This window comes from Lingula anatina, chromosome 8 (genome assembly GCF_051362555.1).
Source record: "Lingula anatina isolate TDL-2025a chromosome 8, LinAna3.0, whole genome shotgun sequence".
Taxonomy (NCBI): domain Eukaryota; kingdom Metazoa; phylum Brachiopoda; class Lingulata; order Lingulida; family Lingulidae; genus Lingula; species Lingula anatina.
The window spans coordinates 14923364-14945483 of NC_141774.1; the positions used below are offsets into that span (position 1 = coordinate 14923364).

At 36.3% G+C, this 22120-nt stretch overlaps 3 protein-coding genes across 4 annotated transcripts; 2 read left to right on the plus strand and 1 right to left on the minus strand.

Moving 5' to 3' along the window:
* The first annotated feature begins 787 nt into the window (after window positions 1-787).
* LOC106169858 (uncharacterized) lies at window positions 788-7806 on the plus strand. Its single transcript, XM_013549488.2, has 7 exons — window positions 788-967; window positions 2632-2650; window positions 2906-3026; window positions 4097-4175; window positions 4495-4643; window positions 6227-6361; window positions 6701-7806. The coding sequence occupies exons 1-7, from the start codon at window positions 944-946 to the stop codon at window positions 7062-7064; spliced, it is 891 nt and encodes a 296-aa protein (XP_013404942.1). The 5' UTR covers window positions 788-943; the 3' UTR covers window positions 7065-7806.
* A 413-nt stretch (window positions 7807-8219) lies between these two features.
* On the minus strand, window positions 8220-11979 carry LOC106169859 (large ribosomal subunit protein uL5). Its single transcript, XM_013549489.2, has 6 exons — window positions 11916-11979; window positions 10875-11031; window positions 10196-10302; window positions 9247-9394; window positions 8829-8923; window positions 8220-8413 (listed from the first exon to the last, which is right to left on the minus strand). The coding sequence occupies exons 1-6, from the start codon at window positions 11919-11921 to the stop codon at window positions 8384-8386; spliced, it is 543 nt and encodes a 180-aa protein (XP_013404943.1). The 5' UTR covers window positions 11922-11979; the 3' UTR covers window positions 8220-8383.
* Window positions 11949-20528, plus strand: LOC106169860 (dynein regulatory complex protein 1). 2 transcript variants are annotated; one of them, XM_087019389.1, is made up of 18 exons: window positions 11949-12028; window positions 12260-12387; window positions 12850-13050; window positions 13488-13539; window positions 13758-13814; window positions 14311-14523; window positions 14962-15171; window positions 15475-15614; window positions 15895-16029; window positions 16374-16520; window positions 16879-16976; window positions 17246-17460; window positions 17879-17968; window positions 18376-18507; window positions 18721-18768; window positions 19005-19171; window positions 19356-19508; window positions 19843-20528. In XM_087019389.1, the coding sequence occupies exons 2-18, from the start codon at window positions 12272-12274 to the stop codon at window positions 20006-20008; spliced, it is 2340 nt and encodes a 779-aa protein (XP_086875515.1). In that variant the 5' UTR covers window positions 11949-12028; window positions 12260-12271; the 3' UTR covers window positions 20009-20528. The 2 variants fall into 2 exon arrangements, with proteins under 2 accessions (XP_086875515.1, XP_013404944.2); XM_013549490.2 differs by lacking the exon at window positions 11949-12028 and having other exon boundaries at window positions 12118-12387.
* Window positions 20529-22120: the final 1592 nt, after the last annotated feature.

A 22120-nucleotide genomic window follows, 5' to 3' on the forward strand; every position in this document is an offset into this window, starting at 1 on the left:
AAGGCGGTTCACACCGAGACGGTTTTAGTTAAAGCAAGCCCCTATGAAGAGGGAATAGTTAAAAACTTTCAAATGTGTCAATAGTGGTGCCCTTTCCATTCTCTGTCAGTCAGTGAAGAATTGGTTGCTTCATCTATGACGGTAAAATCACACTTATATTCCCCTCTTGAAATTAGAATTTAGACTGGATGAATCATGGTTCTAAACCGTGCCATGATGTACTATTCCCCCTTTAAAATACCACAGTTTTCGGGGCTCTTCAGCAGGTCCTGAACCCCACACGGGGGGGGGGGGGGGAAATGGTCGGCTTTGCATCCGCGGAATTCCCCTCCCCCCCCCCCCCTTCAAATAATCCTGGACCCGCCCCTGGTGTGTATATAGCTATCTCATTTATCCTTCAGTCTTTGTCCAATTGAATTTAAATATGCCAAGTGAATTTTAAACAATTCTTGCAGCATTAAATAAATTAATCAATTGACTTTTCATTGACAGGCAGCTCATCAATTAAGCTGTTCCATGAACGTATTACCCACTTTTCAACACGTCAGTGTTGACGAAAAGTGTCTGTTACATCAAAATCATAATTTGCATTGTGTCGAATACTACAGTTGCTGTTAATAACAATAACAACACACATTGTCGTTATTTCCAACTGTACACATGATGTTTGTTAAGGCACCGCATGAAAGATAAGCAAATCTCGCGACAATGCACGCTCACACTGCCGCCATTCATCGCCTTATCATAACAAAGGGCGAAAGGGGCACGCGCATATTTACCCGCCCTTTGACAGCATTCACCGACGTGTGAATCTAGGTCGTTTCCATGGACGCCACATCGACTGCGGGCAAGGCATTAGTTAACATAGAGCCTTGCCACACTGAGACGTGACGCCGTGTTGTGATTGTTTCGTTGGAAGTTTTCTCTTGGCTACAAGGAGAAAATGTCGGATCACGAAGGGGAGGAGGTAAGCGTTTCATAGATTTAGAAAATACAGTAGGAATTAATGGTTTGGATGAAGGTTGTTACACGTAGTACTTAAGGATCTCGCTTCACTAGTAATCTGTTGATCGACCACTCATGGACCATTAAATGTTGATTACGAGCGTCCTTGCCTCTATCACTTAATAGCACGGAGAGGATCCTTAACTGACCATATAGTCCTGCGATTTATATAGCTCTAACATTTCACTGTACGAAGATTGGTTACACCCCTCCCCAAGAGGACCCTAAAATTTAGGCAATATTAATGGTCGAAGGTGGCTTTCCAATACAGCTACACAAAGTATGCTACTCCCGTCCCCCCGTTGGAGCCCTGTACATAGTAATACATTTGTAGACGGAGAGAACTGTGGTCGTAAAATACTGTACATGCCCAGCTGAATTGCCTCGTCATAAAGAGAACCTCATATGAGGTGCACATGTACATATTTAGCGACCTCTGTTCAATATATGGATCAGTAGATCTTAACGACTGTGTAATGTGAATGAAAAATTTACAGAAGATCGTGCGCAGGTAGGTAACCAAAACAAAAAACACCTAAAAGTGAAACAAAAGAAAACAAAGATGTCCTATTCCCTTTTTGCTTCTTAACTGACCTGGTTGAAAAAAATGAGGGGTCCCCCCCCCCCCCCCCCCCCCACACACACACACTGTCTTCAGTGCCTATATGACGATCCATTGCTGTCTCGTTAATGTATTTATGTATCTATGCATTTTTCATTTGCTTTTCACCATTTATTTGTCTGAAAAGACGACTAAGGTGCCAAATAATCACAGTTATTTGCATTTTCTTTCCCTTTAAAAAGAGATCTTTACCCGTTGTCATAGCCCATAAGGCGAAATCACAGTCAAAGCATAACCCGTATTTTAATATGTTCATATACAGCTCAATGCGCGTCGTGGTTAACTACGGTTTTGTTTTGCACATCATTTCCTTTTGATAACAGCGTTCCCTTCCTTTGAAATGGACAGCAATTGTCCGAGATGAAAAGTTAATAGCGTTTCTTCGATCCAGCTCAGAGTGGTTTGTAGTGGTTATATAGATGACATTACTCCTTATTGAACGCTGACAATATTCAAACATGAACTAGTTGATCTTTGTGAAGTGTGAAATATTCAGACAAAAGGCGCTCTCGCTGTCTTATTGATAGCGGTTGATAACTACTGTTAGCCGTTTCTTTGATTACTGGCTTTTGAATTATTATTCAAGCAGATAATCTCACTGAGCGTTTTACTGAGTAAAAGTAGATAAATGCATTAACTGGTCGATTATAGGGGTTTTAGGTCAAATTTAGCATGCTTGATTACATGAAGTGTCTGCGGGGTATCAGTGCTTTGGATTACTAGTTTTTTGACAGCGACGAATGTTAGTGAAATATGTCTGTTCATACACGCATGCACACACACACACACACACACACACACACACACACACGAGAAAAAGAATGACATTCATGTGCTATATATGTGGATAAAAACAAAGCGTGTGTTATAGTTCATCAATAGGAATGATGTTTCATGTGGAGTGAAGCGACCCGCAAATATTTTTTATAGATTTTTAAGCATTTTACAAACAAATGCTGTGATTGCGTATAATAAACTAATATGTATTTTCTATGTTTTTTCAGAAACACAAAGATTCACATGGTAGGTTTTCCATACTGAAAGACAGATATGAAAGTGGGATCAACCGTACAAAAAGCTAAATTCTCTCTCTCTCTCTCTCTTTTCTCTCTCAAACAAGCGCCAGCACACACACACACACACACACACACACACACACACACACGCAATGCACGCATGGTAAAACGGGTAAATGTAAAAATTAATTAACGAAGTGTGTAAGAATTTTTTGTTTAACGACAATTTGAACAGCAAAAATATTTACAAATCTTTCAAAAGACGGCGAGGACAAACATGAGACAGACGCCGAGAAAAAGAGAAAAGAATATTTCAAGGAGGAGCTGCGTCGATTGCAGAAAAACCTCAAAGAAGAAAAAGAAAAGATCAAGCCGCCACCAATGTAAGTATTTTCTCAGTCCTCCTGGCTTCAGTTTCACAATAAATAAATAAATAAATAAATAAATAAAACGCGGTGGTGTTCACCTTTGAGAGGCCAAGCGGAGGTGGGGGTGGGTGGGATGCTCCAAGAATCCCTTCATAACCCACTTCTACTCAGTGATTAGATTTAAATGGTGTCCCTTCCCCTTTAAAACAATACTTAACAATGCATTGTTTGGAAATACCGAGGATTAGCTAATGTAACTACTATAAGGCCAATCTCTGCTTGCCACTTTAGTTATATTCGATACTTCTTTGTTTATAAGCTGATTTCTTTATCAGAAAAAAAGGCAAAGTTGATGTATTATTAATGCTGCTGTGCAGTGCTTTCCTTGGTTGTTGATTTTGAACGTGGGAAAAGTAAGCACTTAAAAATGGTAGAAAATATCGATCTAAAATGTCCCATTCTTTATAATACGAATATTAATTTGCTTAAAGAGCCCAGTGTACACTATCTGATGTCAATATTTGGTAGAGCAGAACTGTTTACGAAGGCTAAGATACGTGTTGTATTTCAGGTATCTTGTGTAACCATTGCTAATGCTAATAGTTTTTTTTTTAATTGAATCAAGGGTGGTTTTAGGATTTCTTTATGTATTATGATTGGTTACAAATATTTTAAGATCTCAAACCCGTTATCAGTCAATAAAACAATTTGGTGTTCATGAGAAACTTTCCCCCTGTGTGTTTAACATGCATTATTCCTTATTTCAACGATTTCGTAATATAGCGACGTTTGTTACATAGGTCGAATTTCTTTTACTATCGATGTACTGTTACACGATTACAAATACGTAGTGATGTTGTAGGTGTTAAATATTAACGACCCTGGCGAACAGGTAATTTTCCTCATTCCAGATCAGTATATTTCATGACATTGATTTCATATAAACTGCATTTTTTGTTGTCAGGTGCGTCAAACATCCAAGAATTTTCACTATCGTTTTTTTTTTTTTTTTTTTTTTTTTTTTTTTTTTTTTTTTTTTTTTGTATTTAACGCCTAAGTAAGGAAACTGTGTCTGTATGTTTCAGCAAGGAACACTCCCCATTTATTTTCAACACGTTAGGGCCATACTGCGGTACATCCGCAGCCAGCTACTTAATAAATGGGGTAAGTATTCAATAGGACATGGTCAGGGTCTAATGCTTGCTAGATGAGCTATCCATTTTATTTATGATAAAAAATATAATTGTTTAACTTATGTCTCATTATATTATGCATTTTGGCTCAAACATTGTGCTTGTTTCCTGTCATTGTTGATTATTTTAACCAGTGGTTTTAAAAACCACATACCACTTTCCTTATCTCGATAGATTAACAATTTCATAAAAAATACAAAGGAATAAATGAATGTTAAATACATTTATCAATTAATTTATGAAATTAAGACTCTTAAGAAAACTTGCCGTTACCCATTTTTACATTTCAGCCTGAAGACACGAAACTGGTTTCCCGTTCTTACGCGACCAGGGCGACAGCTATCGGACTGTGTGACCCCTGGACTGCCCTCGCTATGGACCAAAAGCCCAGTCCTAGGGTGGAACCCCCAGAAATTAAATCGCTGGACGAGCTTTCGGCGTAAGTCCAGTTTTGCCAAGACCCTTTAGCTAGATTTCTTTTGAGAAAGTAAAAATAAAAGTTTGGAGAGTCTAAATAATTCCCGCCCCATCAGCACACGAACGAAACGTAGAGCCTCGATATGAAACCAGACAACTTTTGTGTTTTTAATCTCCAAATACTTTAAAAAATCAATTAAGTTAATAAAAACGCCAGGAACAAGAACTTCTTAAATCGTACATTTTATATTAATGATTATTAAAGATCATAATAATAAAAGAGTCGCATTTCGATTTACTCCATGCTATGGTCTTTATTGAAAAATAGCAATTTTTTGAGATTACAAATTGCATCGTATTGTTTGGTTCCATTGCCTCGCTTTCAAAAATTAGAACTGGCGCTGCAAAACCGGAAGACGAAGTTAAAAAATTTATATTGGCCGAGTTCGCCCTGGAACAAGAATGTCCTCGCAGCATTATCTGCAATCAACCTTCCTACGATTTTAAATACATTTTGCAATGTCATTTTCAATCTGGCACATGGCGCATTTTATGTATCAAGAGTGGGGGAGGGGTGAAAAATCCCAATTGGGGCCACATATAACACTATAAATACAATGGGAATCCACTTGTAATGAAGCTAAAATAAATGTTATTCTAAGGAATTCCGATGGATTTACTTTTTAAAACACAAAATCAATAAAACATTTCTAATTTAAAATTTCAAAAAGACACCAGAGAGCAAATGAAATAAAATCAACCAGACGGTAACCACCGGCAGGCTTTGTCAATTTCACGAACTTGTTTATTTCAAATAGCGCACTTTTCGTGCATGCGCAGTTGTTTGAATGAATGGTTCACAGGACCAGGCAATGGCAAATTCGTATCTTCGGATATTTTTGTATGCGGTTCATAAAAAATTCAACTTGATTTCTGGTGGTTTCTTTGATATTTCATCAGTAATATGTTCATTCTTATCTCAAATAATTCATTATTTTATATTCAGGCAGAGGCTTGCAAGAATAAGGTACTATAGATATTTCATCCGTTTCTAGATCTCGTAACGATTTAGTCTTTTTTTTTTCCTGTGCACTACGAAATGTGTAACCTGATGTTTTCCATATACACCCTCCATCCGCTTTTTCTGATATCTTGGTATTAGATATTTTAACTTAAGTCCAAGAAACCCAGCAGCACATTATGTAAAAATTACCAGAACGCTTCCAACAGTCGAGAAGTACGCACCTGATTACCCTTCCATCACTCATGCTGTTTTTTTTTTTTTTTTTTTTTTTTACCTAAACAAATATAAACATGTAAATAAACATGTCTAGAGAAAGCCTAGATAAAATACAGATTCTGCTGGTATAACAATTTTAGAATTTTAAATATATCTTGTGTAGGCTCAAGTACACGTACTTTACCCGAAATTCAATTTAATAATAAGAATTTAAACCGGTCGGTAACCTTTTTAATGGTTTTAAAACGGTGAGCTAGAATTAAAAAGTTACATTATTATCATTAACTGATTAGTCAATTACTTAATAATCTAGTCATTAACTATTATATTTAACTGCCTACATGCATTAATGATTAATTTTTCAGATCAAGAAAAAAAGAAGATAAAGATCGTCCAAAGAAAGAGGGCAGCACCCGTCTGCCTAAGTTTCCTGCTGTGGAGGTGGACGCCAAGGACATGAGGGATAGAAAACTGCTATACAGTGACGTCGCTACTTTGAGGTGCAGTGACACTGGGGGTTCTCTCTCTTTCTCCCTCTCTCTCTCCCTTCCTCCTTCTCTCTCTCTCTCTCTCTCTCTCTCTCTTTTTTTCTATTTGGTAATATATTAATTTTTTTGTTGGAAGGGATATGTTTATGCTATATTTCACATACACTGCCTTTTTTGGCCTTTATGTAGGCCCCAAGTTTCATCAATTTTTGTTCGGTGGAATAATTCTAAATTTAGAAGTCCTGTATAATTAAGTGAGTTATGAAAGAAGTGCTTAGACATATGTATATCATAAAGTTTAAGTCAGTTCAATCGCCATCACTTAAACACATCTTTTCTTTTTTCATACAGACAGGAGATAAAAGATAAATATACGACAAGTGCGCAGAAGCGAGTTAACGAAGAATATAACAGAACTAAACAGGACTTTTTCCGTATGGAACTGGACAAAATGGAAGAAATCCACCCAAACAGTCGACCCATCATGCGATCGGCTTATTTTGCTTATTTACAAAATACTCCGGGGGCCAAGAAAGCTGTAAAGGAATGTATCAAGGAAATGGATGCGAAAATGACAGGATCTTCGCAACAGAGCACGCCGCGGGAGGAAAAAGAAGAAGAGAGGTCAGAGGTCAGGGACGAGCAAGAAGAGCCAAGGGAAACGCCTCATCCTCAACCGGAAGAGCCTGCGACGGCCGTGGAGGCTTCCGAATAATTTGACTAATTGAATTTTCTAATATACTATCTCATTTAGCATAATAGCAGTCCACTTGGCCAAACGTGCAGGAGAAATATCGTTAAAATATAATAATTTTACTGGCGTATTTAATTACGTTACACCTGAGAATAGATCAGAGTTCACGCAATTGGGAATTAAGAAAGAAGATAAAGTTATTTCTGATTGATATATTTTTTCTTTTATCTTTTTCATGATTGCATTCAGATTTGCGTCTGTGACATTTATATTGATTAGTCAAGGATGAAAAAACTGATCTTTAACGCAAGTGTGAAAATCATGACAAGTCAATTGAAACCTTATTAAACAGCTACTTTACAATACTTTTTTCAGCAGCTATCAACCGGTTTTCTTCAGCGCTAGCGACGCAGCCGTCTTCTCTAGATTAAAAAAATCTGTATAAATGGTATTTAAATCGAACGGATATCATCTAATCAAGATCGTTTTTTAATTGTGGGCTATTTCCAAGTACATTATTTTCATGGGTGCTGAAACCCACAAATGTATATATATATTAGTCGCACGCATAAAACGGTTGAACACAGTTCTTGGGGGTAAAAATGTCAAATATTAGATTGTGATACTGAATGAGGGTGAGAGTTCTACGCAATTAAACGTTTGCCGAATAATTACAGTTGTTAATTGTCTTGCTGTTTCAAGGGTTAATCGTTCAGCGGACACCAGGGTGTGAGGTTTAATCAAATAAAATATTAACAAAGAATTGAAATTCCCTTAGTGTTTGTTCAGTTTCTGATATGTAAATTTCAATTTCTCTGGCAACATGGTGAGAATCTCCGACAGAAAATAATTCACGGGCAGCCTTTACATAGATCTGACACACACCTTGAAAACGGGTAGTGTGGTCCGATATACCGGTTAATTCAGGATCCTGATGTGCCGAGTCTGGTAGTTGGATAGGCCTGCTAGAACTAGACAGCGTTTACCTAGACCTTTTTTTAGAATTTAAGATCGCCGACTCCATCCAACATGAGACTTAACAATGGCAGCTTAAGACACCACAATGGGAAAAAAAACATCTTTCATCCTCTTTTAACTAAATTCGATACAAGCAACCATTGGCAGAGAAGATCTTTCCCAAAGTTTCCATCTCAGATGCAAAAGCCAACACATGGATCCATTTCTTCAGACATTTTATTTTTGAATTATTTTTCATTGACAGTTTTTCTTTTTTTACTATGTACAACAAAGTCTGTACATATTCATAAGGTCTCTCGTAATTGGCATGTATAAGAGAGTTCATAATTGTTGGAGGCATCATTTTATCTTGTGGGCATGGTCTATTTGCCTGGAAGAATCACACCATCATACTGGAAGATAAAAGAAAATAGTACAACATAATGATATCATATAAATATACCGTCCTTAGCATCATTGTCGGAAATGCAAGTCAAACAATGGACACAATTATTTTTATTACGTTTTCGCCAAAACGTCACATTCAATTATTTTACTAGACTTTGAAGTGTTAAAATAAAGGGACTATCAAAAGTAAAAAAATTCAAATCACAATATCCCCCCCCCCCCCAAACAAAAAAAAAGAAAAAAAAAAAAGTAACATCCGGTTTGAGAATCAAGTGTTGTAATACTCCCAAAGAAGGTTAGCGTGGCAGAGAAGAGGCATATTAGCTCGTTCATTTTTCAACTTTCCACTCATGTCCAATGGAGGTTTGAAAATTAAGAAGCTGCCCACATCGCACCAAAGACCATGCTTAAGCAACGCACCTTCTGTTGGAACCACTTCATGGCCTCGTCTTTATTCACTCGGTGCTTGGCGCCAATTCTGGTTTTTCTGGCTCTCCTCCATCCCACCTTGAATCCTGGTTAATAAGTATAATAATAGTCAATAAAGGTGTTAAAGAAATCAGGCACTAACCAAAGGCAATTATTCAATTCAGAAAATCCACTGAAAGGAAGTCATCTCTGATGCACACTTTCAAACACTATGGAACCAGAAAATTTGCTCAAATATTCAAATGTGACAATGTTCAAATAAGTTAAGAACAAAATACCTATGAGAAATGTCTATTTAACAAAATTTGTTGGAGATAAACAACAATTCAACTCATGAATGCCTGATGTTGTTCACATTCTTTAGCCAAAATCAATCCTTTTCACTGAATCAGTTGCTATGGTAACCTACCAGGCCTTCCCATCACCACGTAGAAGTCCATGCCATAAATGCCAATGCCTGGGTCGTACTTGATGCCCAGATCAATGTGTTCCTGAATGCCAAAGCCAAAGTTGCCATTGTCGGAGAAGTTGCCCCTCCTCAGTTCGTACTCACGCACCTAAAAAACAAAGATACAAGACTGAAAATTCTATGAATTCTACTGTCAAGAGGCACCATTTCTGAAAGCTTACCTATCTTTACCTGACAAGTGAAATTAAGGTTCTTTTGCACCCTGCCTGCGTTTTTAAATATTAGGCATAGTGGTAATCACTCAGCATACACTCAGAGAAAAACAGAGGAGAAACAAAATATCTAATAGTCCTAATTATCTATTAAATGATTTCAGTATTTCATGCACACAGATTACAACAAATGTGATGTATTAGCATTTGTAGCAGGGGTGGAGGTCCATTTACAGAGCACTGAATCTATAACGGATCGTTACTTTTTTACTTTAATCAGACATTTCTTCTTGTACCTCTCATAACAGTATCACACCAAGCATAGAACAGCCAGGCATGTGTTGCAAAAGAAAGGCCGATTTCTCTTGCACTCTTTAAGTCAAGTATTCTGATACAACCACCAGGTACCTGTGCCAAAGAATGCTTCCAAATATTTTTTTCTGTTATCTGATCATTATCTGTCTGGAACCAATTGCTACAAATTCAGACTTGACTTTCGAAGCACTACTTCACAGTAATAGTTTTAACTAGCCTAAGATGTCATCACTATCATTAACATCTTATGGTAGAGGAAAACTTAAAAACATGTGAATACAACACTTTTGACCTTGAATAATTTTAGGTGGGGGGGGTAGGGCTGTAGGTTTCTCATCATTTCAACACCAGAAGTTCTACTGAGAACAATGAATTTTTGTCCTTGGATTTATGACACCGAGTACTTAGCAGAATGAACTCACTTTCAATCCACGCTCCAGGATCTCTTCTGCCTTGGGACCTCGGACTGTGCAATGCACGGCAATCTTCTCGTTTCTTCTGATACCGAAGGAACGCACAGTGTAACGAGCTAGATGAGGGGAGAGAAAATAAATATACATCATTGGCATACCTGTGGGTAAGCAAAGCTAAAGCTCTGTTTTTCAATGCTGATGTTCATGTGCCTTTCGTAACAGTATCACATCAAGCACCTCCCAGCCTGATGTGTGTTGCAAAAGAATGGCAGGTTTCTCTTGCACTCTTTAAGTCAAGTATTCTGATACAACCAACCAGGTACCTGTGCCAAAGAATGCTTTCCCATTACAACAACTGTGTTTTCCATTATCTGTATATCATTTCCTTGTCTGAAGAATTAATTCAACCCAGACTTCATGGTAGCACAAAAATATAATTTTGCTTTAACCAAAAAGGTTTTTTTTTAACAAATTAATAATAGACTGCCCCAAACACTCAAGTATTTGTCCATTTAAAGAGCCCCCACACAGTTTCTATACCCACCCCCCATACACATTAAGATTCTATACCCAATCCATAAATTCCATTAACATTATTACAACCTCCATTTGAAAAGAAGAAATCTGACACAAGTGGGTCAACTTCACCCCTGTATGTGGACCCAGGTATAATCCCTGCCGTGCCTACCTTTAGAGAAGACTGGCTGTTGTCCCGTGAGCTGTTCCAGCACCTTGGCAGCACGTGTCAGTCTGTCACCAGACTCACCAACACATATATTCAGGCACAGCTTTCGAATGCGCAGCTCGCGCATGGGGTTGTTTTTGCTTTTATCTTCCTTCTCCCCCTGAAAAAATAAGGGTATGTATTATGTCTGAGTGTACCGATTGGGTGAGATTAGGGGAAGGATACACAATATGATGTCATTTTAAATATATTCAACTATTAAAGGATTTGTAACTAAAGTCAAGATTTTTGATTAACGACGAGTTACTCTTTGTCATGCGCTTCATAATTGGCCATGCTTGTTTGTAACCTATCCAAATGTCAAAACAGACTGCATAATGTTGATAAGTGGTTATGCAGAACTGAATATTTCAGTAACCATTTCAGCATGATCATAAATGTATGTTCTCTTATCACTACAACCATCATTTTCATCGAACCTGTGCCTCGCAGCGTTTTGCACAGGAAAATTATATTCAATCATTTGAAAAAAATGATCTAAACAACTAGATGAAAGCTGTGAAAATGGACAAAATTACAGTACCCGTTGTAAAACAAATAAACCTCATGTTAACTTGATCATGAACAACGAAAGCCACGTTCACAAGTGACTGAGACACCGACGTTGGTGTGCAAGATTATCAAATACCGTTTTCCAAAAATGTTTCGACAGTTTGCGTTGCCCCTTAATTACTCGGCATCTGTCAAATACAATATGCGTAGGTATTGCTCAAGTTGTCACAAACATTTTAGATAGTGAACTCATTGTTTTAACCTCGCATTTAATTTTGTAAATGCATATTTTCCATCAAATCTTGCATGTTGTGAGTCCGCATATAGTCAAGGTTTAAAGATATTTAACCGCCAATCTATTTAACATTAAAAGACAAAGTCACGAGGACATATAATCCTCTATCTATATGGAGGGGGTAAATATACAACAAGACTGTTACAGGGCAGATGGCAATAGATTTATTCTTGCATTAGTTGGATTGGAATGCTCACCGCCATATTGCCTGCTTGAAAGAGGAAGTCAGTTGCATTGTGGGAGTCGAAAATCACACTTACTCTCGCGAGATGACGGAATGTTTTGAGTTTTACAAACCTTCATATCTCATGTTTGTTCTGATTTATAGTGAAATATCGTATATTTTGTACTATTTTGTCTTATTCAACTATATATATAATACACTATATGGTCTTTGGTACTCAAATATAGCGTTATTTAAAACCTTGAATTTTAGTCACGTGACCATCTAACGAGAATCTTTCATAGCAACTACAAAATAGTGAGAGAAGCCGACAGCCAAAAGACTAAGGCTGTATATATTTGTTGTTCGTTCTAAAAGGTTTCAACCAAGATGAGTTCTAGTGGAGAGGAAGAAGAAGTAGGGCCGTCTGTTGATTCCAATGACCCAGAAGAAAGAATTGCAGCCCGCAGACTAAGGATTCAGCGGCGTCATGAACTGGCAAGAAGGTGAGCCAGATGTCAAATCAGTGACAAAGTCGATAGTAATAGTGTGAGCATGAGGCGAGAAATTGTCTCCTTTCATAAGTGATTGTTATACCAAAAAAAAAAAAAAAAATGGAAATAATGAACAATAAGAGAGCCTGAAATGAAACAAGAAGATGGCCTGTAATTGTAAAAGTGAATTAATTTCTGTGAAGGGGAGGGGGGGGGGGGGGTAACTTAACTACTGGGTACCAAAGAAATATACAGGATTTATTTTTCAAATGCATATGTTTCATTAATGGTGTGGTGATATTATGACAGCAGCTACTGCAGTTTTATTTGTTAATTATTTTCTGAGCTATTAATGCTGACTGACTCTTATACAATAACCTATAGGGTTATGAGCATGCATCTATTTTATCTGTATGAATCTTTATTTGAAATGATTTGAGTTATATGTAGCATTCTTTAATTAATTTATTTCAGAGCTGCAATGGGAGAAGATCCCAGTGCGAAGAAGGCAGTTAAAGAAGAAATCAGTAAAAGTAGAATACAAATTGAACAGAGTAGACAGCGCCTGACAAAACTGCTGCAGGATGGGACAGAACTTGTCACCAATATCCGTGTAGCAGGTGACATGAGAGAGGGGGCTCGCAGGATTGAGGAAGAAGAGGCACGAAGACAGAGGTAGGAGAAGGCAGCAAAGTAGCCACATTATATCAGACTTTCGTTGTCTTAAATCTTCCCATTTTAAAGCTGGTAATTTCTAGTAATTAAAAAAAAAATGCATTCATGAACCACAAGAAAAATAAACATTTATTTTTTCCACATTTTGAAATGCAGTAACTGTATCTGCAAAACAAATCTTAACATTTTCTAAAGCATGTAATAAACAGTATTAGCAAATTATTTGAAGCAAAATAAAAAAAAAAAAATAATAATAATAATAATAATAATAATAATAATAATAATAAACTATAAGCAAAATTGGCAATAAAGAGCTAAAATATTTTGTCACATTTTGATATATAATTAGAGAAATTCAGGGACTGCATCATTTTGTGAAACATTGTAAAATTGTATTTACCATTTATGTTCAACAATTTTTATTGTTTCGTTTTCAGGAAAGACAAATTAGAAGCTGAAAATAAGGGAGGAACCGAAAGATTTGAAGAGGTAAAGACCCACATTTTTTATATATTTGTAAATAAAAACAAACTTTCAATAAAAAATTAAAAAGAAATCATTGTGCATGGGGCAAAAAAGACGTAACAAGTATTCATATAATTCTGAGCTAATTTGGTTTTACAATGCAAAACTTACATTCATGTTTCAAAATATTTAGGTACCTTTATTATTATTATTATTTTTTTTTTTTTTTAATTTTTTTTTAGATCAGTAAAAAATGGGAGTCTGCCCTCCAGAAGGAAATCCCCCAGGACCTGCATGAGGTACGTACCAGTGGCCTGGAAGTACAGCATTTGATCACTATTGAGTTTTTTACCTGGCGTGAAAAGCTGAGGTCTAACGGCCTGTTATAGGCGATAGAACCACAAAGATCACTTTGGAGTTTTGTCAGATATTTATTTTAATTATAGAATTGCTCTAAAATAACATATGTTCATTTAAATTTGCTCATGTAGGCTTTTCATGAATATTATTAGCTTTTTTTCTTTGTAATCAGCTTGGTTTAAGTAATACAATTAAGCTTATTGTTGTTGTTATAAAATTATGTTTTAAAGCAGTCACTTATTAAAAAAGAAAAATACAAGTGAAATAGTATGTTCTCTCACCAACTCAGCAATAGATACATAATATTAATACTTTATTGAGAACTAAAATGTTTACACTTACATTTAACAGGCTTTCTACACAACTACACTTACAACATATGCAGACAACTAAATAAACAAGACACTATGACAAACAATTTGTTCTCGTCCCCAGATGCTGAAGCAGCAGCAGCAGAGGTGTAACGCCATGATAGACGAGAAGAACAAGCTGATCAGCGAGTTCCAGCAGGAGCTGAAGGGAAAAGATGAGCAGTACGTGAAGGACCTGAAGAAGCAGGCGGAGGAGATTGACCTGATGATTGAGAGGATGGAGGAACAGATCAAGAATCTCACCAAAGCTTACAGGGAGGAGCTCAACCAGATTGAGGTGGGTTGGAGCGTTTGGTGGGGGTGAAGAAGATGAAGAGTAGACGAAGTTGAGATTATAAAATAGAAAGAAAGAAAATTATAGATAGGAAGAAAAGAGAATGAAAGACGAGAAGTTAGAAAATAACGAATAAGAAATAAAGGAACAAAGTAAAAGTTAAGTCTGTAGATATGAAGTAAAATATAAAGATGTAATCAAGTTATAAAATTACATAAAGTAAAAAAGAAAACGATAGAGGAAAGGAAAAAAGTTAGAGGTGCATGGAAGGAACTAAGAATAAAAGAAAGACAAACAGAGGGAGTAATGATTGGTGATTAAAAAGAAAAAAGAAAATTTGATTTAACTGATTAGTTCTATTTTAATTTTGCCAATTCTAAGTAAAAATGAATAGATGATATTTATTGAATATAATTCACATTTTTAATGATACCATTCCAGAAAGCATTTGTCACAGAACGCACAGAACTTCTAGAACTCCAGCGCAAGAAATGGGACCACATGATGCAGCAGAGGCGCGACAAGGAGCTGGAATACATGAAGGCACGTGAAAAGCGTGTGGAAGACTACGAGCAGCAGCTGCAGCACCTGCGTGTCCAGGACGCGGAGGAGTATAATAGTGTAAAGATTAAACTGGAAACAGATGTGCAGGTATTTATTTATTTATTTATTTATTATAGTAATAATAATAATTATTATTCTTCCATGATTCTGCAATGTTATGTTTTCAGGTTGATGAAAAAGTTACTCATTAACAAGTCCAGTTAATGAAATTTTTACCAATGTTGTTTTTCTTTAACTGAACACTGTCTTAGACTAGCTAATTTCAAAATTAAATTGAGACCCGTTTCATGTTGTCTTCTTAGTGACCTGTAAGAGTGAACATTTTTGATATTTTAAAAGATATTTAGGAAAACAAACAGTATAATAACAAAGGTTTATCTCTTATTCCAGCTCTTAGAGCAACAAATACAGCTCATGAGGGCCACCTTCCAACTTAACCAGGAAAAACTGGAGTATAACTTCCAGGTCCTGAAAAAGAGGGATGAGGAAAACACCATCACAAAGTCTCAACAGAAAAGGAAAATTACCAGGTAAGGCATTAGGGAAATATTTGCAAAATAGAGTTATTAAACACCCCTCCTTCATTAAAACTAAAATTCATGAAAAAATATAGTAAAAAAAAAATAAAATAAATAAAAAATAAAATAAAATAAAAAACTATATCTGTTTTAAATTTCAATCCAGCTTAAATTTATTTGAGCATTTGCTGTGACACATATGCTAGCAGTGTCAAACTAATAAATTATTAGTTTTTAGTTTTTAAATTCTTTGATTCTCATCTTAAAGTTTATCTCATTTTTTTCTACACAGACTTCAAGATGTCATGAACACACTGAGGATTAAACTTGCCAAACAGGAGAAACAGTTTAGGGATGAGAACTCCCAGTTGACAGAAGACTATAAGAGGATAACTGAACAGTTCATGGAGTTACAGAAAAAGTCTAGGTAGGGTCTATGATACAGGTTATGTAACAATATGTAGGGTACCTTTCTGAATCATAAGACAGTGGAATAAAGCAGCAATGAGATGTCTCCAGTGGGCTATAAACATTTAAAGACCCTGGGGTGCAAAGATGTCACAGATTTTTTACCTCAGCCTTACATGGTAAAGCTAACAAGTGCAGTAAAGCCATTATATACAGTAATGAGACTGTGAAACATGTTGAAGGGTATATTGTAAGGGTGTCATGCTTATTTTCTGACAACATATTGTTGCCATGACTAATAATTCATTAATCCATTCATTCATTTAGACGAATTTGATTCAATATTGATTCATTGCCTTCCAGACATTTCATCACAACAGACAACAAGAAGTTCACAGACATCTGGATAATGAATGAGGCAGAGGCCAAAGAACTGGTGGAGAAGGTCTGCGAACAAGACAGGATAGTCACAGAACACCAGCTGGGTCTGAGGTGGGACCAGCCTGATCTGTAAGTGGTTCCATACAGTTCAGACTAATATTTACTTTGACCGGGGTATTTGGTCCAAGTTGTGCCCTGACAAATTGGGGGGAAAATAAGAGAGGAGTGGCATGGTGTATTCTGTGGTTTGGTTTTCCTTTGCTTGAGTTGGATGGATTTGCAGTTTTGATTGGTGTGAATAGTTATCTAGGACGCAGAAGACCAAGCACATTCCATAAAAAATTTTGTCATGTTAATTTTTTTAAATTAGTAAATTAATTTATACAAACACTAGCAACATGATAACCAGATGTATGTTTTTCAACTTTTTGGTCCCAAAAAATGGAAATTATTTGTATTTTATTACTTTATTTCTCAATAATTCCAGTGAGTTCATGGACAATGTTGGCCCCATACTAAGTGAACAGACCAAGAGACAACAGGTGTCAGCAACACAGGTGGTACAGGAAGTCATGTCACAGACAGGTAGGTCATGTCATGGGTCTTTTTTTTTTCTTTTTTTTTTTTGGGGGGGGGGGGGGGTGGGGGAGGGTGATAGGCTGATGAATAAACTTCATATACATCCAACAAGTTTTTTTCCCAACACAAACATACATAATACACATAGTACAAGTAGGCATAAGGCATTAGTAATTATAGGAGTTGTAACACATACACACACGTATATATGGAAAGCTATATATATATATATATATATATATATATATATATCTAACCCTGTGTCCACCCTCTAGGAGGAGTCAGTGACCAGCCTGTGGCAGACCCAGTGGACAGGCCATACCGTCCTGAGCCAGGAGAAGAAGAAGAGGGCAGTGAGTACCACCACGGCTCCATGTTGAAGGATCCTGCCACCAAGAGCGAGCAAGGCGAGACTGTGAAGAGCACCATAACTCAGAAGTTCTCAGCTCATACTATTAAGAAAATACTGGAGCTCCTGTGTGATGAATCGGTGAGTTTTAAATTGTCGGGTATTTCATATGAGGCCAGTTTTTAAAAAATGGGGGTAGGGAGGTATCATTTTTGTATCTGATTGCTGTACAATGAATTTCCTTTTCAGGCTTTTGTATAAGTTTTGCATTGATTGAGTGATTTTCAAATTTTCAAATAACTCAATATTTATTATGTAAGTAAAATATCTGCTGGTAACAAACTGAATGTATTAAAATTATACAAAAATGAATTTTGATAGAATTAAGATTTTACATGCAATGTGCATGGCGAGTCCAAATGAATGGTTTCTGTTAGTTACTTCGAAAGGTTCATTTTTTGATTGCACCTCATCCACCAATGAAATATTCTTCTTTACCAAAGTACAAGTAACTAAAAAGTTGTAGTCCATATTTAACCCATTGTTCATTTTCTTTCAGGGTTTCCTAGTTGAAAATAAGTTGGTGAAACTCCTAGCGCCACTGGAACAGGACGAGCAGTCCCTAATGAAATTGGACGCTATCTTTGCTGTAAGTTTTTAAAAGGTTTTGTGAATGACTTGAAAAAGGATGGATATCTATGAAAGAATATGTTATTGTTCATTATTGTTTCTTTCTAAAAATGTTCAAATTAGCTGCTAAGTTATGAAAATTATAATTATAGCAAATTATAGGTATAATGTAAGATAATGATAATGATCTGAATTTCATTTATTATATTAATAATAAGCACTGTGTCAGATACAAACACTTTTTATATGTTTCATGTTTACCTTATCGGCTGTCGCACCATCTTACCGTGCTACAATTTCTTATGCTGTGTCATTACGCAGTTCTAGTTTATACAGTTAATAACATTATTGATACAGTAGGCTTCTTCTTATATCTTATATTATATATTGTATAATTTGTAAAAAAAAAACACTACTTAATTTCAGGCCCTGGGAGTGGAAACAGAAGACGACATCTACAGGCTGTCCAATTTCTTCACCAAGTTCCGCCAGGCCACAGAGCGTGCTCAGAGTGGGCAGGGCAGCAGGAAACAGTCGGTGGTAGAGGTAGAGAGACAGGTGAAGAATTTATTTATTATTATTAATTTTACTTTATTTAATTGGACCTTTTTTATTGAGGATAGGGTATAGGGAAAATGGTCATTTTTTTAACCACCATTTTTAAGTGGGGATAGCATTTTCTTCAGTTGTTACATTAACATCTCACAAACTTAAAAGAAACTACTTTCAGTCATCAAAAGGTTGTTTAATTATTTTTTTTCCTCATTGCAGGATGGTGAACCAGAAAAGGAAGGTGAAGAAGGAACTCAGACAGATGAGGTATAACCCACTGACATTTTTACTCTTTATAATCAGTCATAATTTGGGGGGTTGTTATGCATAAAAGTGTACATTTTTTGTCTTGTCATAAGGTCAAGATGTTTGTCTTTTAAGAAAAGTTACATTACATTTGGTGGTAATATATATGTTTTTTTTTTTTTTTTTTTTTTTGTCTTGTCAGAAAAGGTAATGATTTTTAGTCAAGACGGAAAGGTGATGATGTATTTGTCTTCCAGATGGCCGAGGATGCTGAAGTGGCTGAGGAGCTGCAGAAAGTGATGGAGGACGGGGAGGAGGTGGTGACCCCAAGGTCAGTGAAGAGTGAGGTCACGGAGCTGATCCATCCCAACGATGTGTACAAGGCACTCAGGGTGTTTGTGGAGGAACAGTGGCAGCCAACAAAGTGAGTCTCTCTCTCTCTCTCTCTCTCTCTCTCTTGGTTCTATTCCATAGTTAATGTGAATGCAGTAGGTTATAATAGTATTTAATTACCATTAATATTATTAATATTTATTGATTCTTAGTTATTTTATCATTTATTGATCGTTTCAAAAATTGGTTCTTAATTTTATTTTCTGTTTTTACAGAGAAAAGTCTAAGCAGCCCCAATTCAAGATTGCAAATACTGAAGACAGGGACGATGCAGATGACGCTGCCTACTGGAAAAAATATTGCTCCATTCTTCCAGAGAAGACAGAGAGAATGTGGGACGCTCTTCTGGATGGGTTAGAAATGTACAGGTTAGTATTTTCCTCTCACAGCTTCGTTGAACTGACTTCTTTATATAATTTATTAACTCAGATTTATTTATTTTCTGCCTATTCAGTTGACTTAATATCATTGCTTGGTGATTTTGTGTTGTTGCTTCTGTTATTATTTGCCATTGTCAATAACATTTAATTATTCACACTTTATTTAAATATTGATTCATTTATGAATTTTATAGTTAAGCATCTGAAATGCCATATTATTTTAAAGATCTGACCTTCTGGTGCCTTGCCCCAAACATTATGAAAAATCCTTAAATATTATCATATAAAGTATTTATTAAGTATTTTCTCCCCTACATTCCAGTGACTGCCTACAGAGCCGAGCCAAGCTAATCACGGAGACGGACGGTCTGAGACAACAGAACGCCGAGCTCCGCATGCTGCTACACCAGTACGTAAACTCCAAGGTGAACGCGGAGCTAGAGATCCCTCCCACCAGAGTGCTTAACCTGGAGTTTCAGCAGGCGTGAACAAGAGGGGGCCGTCCAGTGACGGTGGAGTCACGTGATAGTCACGCTGCAGTCACGTGGTTGTCACATGATTCACACTAAGTGTGCTTTGCTGGAAAAATCAGGGAAGGAACTTGGGCATGACTTTTTTATGTTATTTTTCTTTTATTATATTTTGGCTGTAAATTGTGATGTAAAAGTGACCATTTTAGTCCAGAAGTCTGATGCTGAAAAGGATTTATTTGGGATTCTTGAAAAAGAAAAAGAAAAAATCAGAAGTTTTTAAAAATATTTATTTTACTTCTTTTGATCTCAGAATATCAAAGATATAATTGAAATTGTATTCAAAGATAAGGAATCGATGTTGAAAAAAAAAAGGGAACAGAAACGTGGCATAAAGAAACGTGACACAAAGGACTTGTCCAGATGATTATAATAAATATTGCAAATGATGTGTATATATTTATATATTTGTATAATAGTTTAATATGTAATGTCGTATGTACATTACTGAATTAAATAAACAAAACACAATGATCAATTTCTGTTTGTTTTTTTTTCCTCCCAAAAGATCAAATATTTATCGTACTATTTTAATATAGCATGCAGAGACTAGCCTGAGAGTTGCACTGATGAATATGACACGGAAGTAACAATTTATCTTGCAAATACGATAATAATTTGTCATCTACGTGAGGATTTGAGAAGTCTTACTGTTCCAAGAAAAGTGAACATGTAGCCGAACGTATGAATTAGAGTGAGCGGAGCTTTTTCATCATATTAGGATACCTTGGGGACGCAAGTCTGCCGGTTAATATTTTCCCTCGCCGCACATTAATCGCCTGCAAATTTTATAAAAGTCAATGGAACTCCTTCCCTGGTCACTCGTTCATTTCTGTAACTACAAATAACAAGAAGACACTGCTCCCATAGGAAGTATATGTTATTCATGTCGCCACCGCACATGTGTTCTCAATATTATTTACACTGTATCATTACTAGGAGAATGCTATATCTTTAGATCATAATTTTTTAAGTTGGATTCTGGCTATATCCCCATTACTTGACAGCCATGATCCGCTGGAGAGATTATTTTAGACAGATTGTTCATAATTTCATAGGCCCTAAATTCGAAAAAAAAAAAAAACATTATTCTATCAATCCATATTCGTGATAATAATAATAATAATAAATGAATAAATAAATAAATGAAGAAAAGAAAATATCTTAGTCAATAGGAATGCAATATAAAAACACAGGTAAATATATTTTCAAATAAACTATTTATAAACCCGCTATTCAGACCGGAACAACACACGTATAGTCATTTACCTGTGGGAATGTTTACACGCTGAGTTGACCTGCACAAACTTTGTACTGTGCGTTCAGATTATCAATGAGATTGTAGGATTAGTACGTTACTAACGTGTATAATATGTCTGAGATAGATTTGACTGTTTAAGGGTGACGTGACACATATATGCAGGTGATCCACTGGTAGTTAATGTCGTAGTACTGCTGGATCATCGTGACTTGTACAGTGTAGACTGTTTAACTCGTCTTGTGCCTAGGATCCAATATTATGATGGTTTCTAGGCTGTGGTAACTATCGCTACAAGGTAGTTTATTACACTTCAGCATATTACTTGGGTACAGCTAAGATCAAGTGGATCGAGGAAGTATACGGTGTGTAAACGAATTCGTTGAGACATATAGACCCTAAGGCTAGAGACCCTATTGCTACATGCGCCATAGGCAATCACGTACTGCAGCAGTCACGTAAAGAGTCCGAAGAGGGGGCGCTCTACGACGTTTAAGTTATCAGTCGGGAACAGAATCCAAGTGACATTTAACTTGAAGATACAAATCATCATATAAGTGAATTAAATCATGACAAGCGCTGCTTAACGCTGGCATAAGCGGTCGCCAATTTGGGATTTCTTAATGAATTCGTTTGGCTGATTTGGGAATGGATGTCGAGTGATATTTCGGAGCGACGACTAAAACCAACCAGCATAATACGCTAGATCTAGAGCAGTTTAACTGTGGGTTTTCTTTAAAGCTGTGCAAGTGCTGAAAAACGGTGTTCTGATATCAGATGTACCGGTGTCACAGCCATTAGGTAAACGTGGA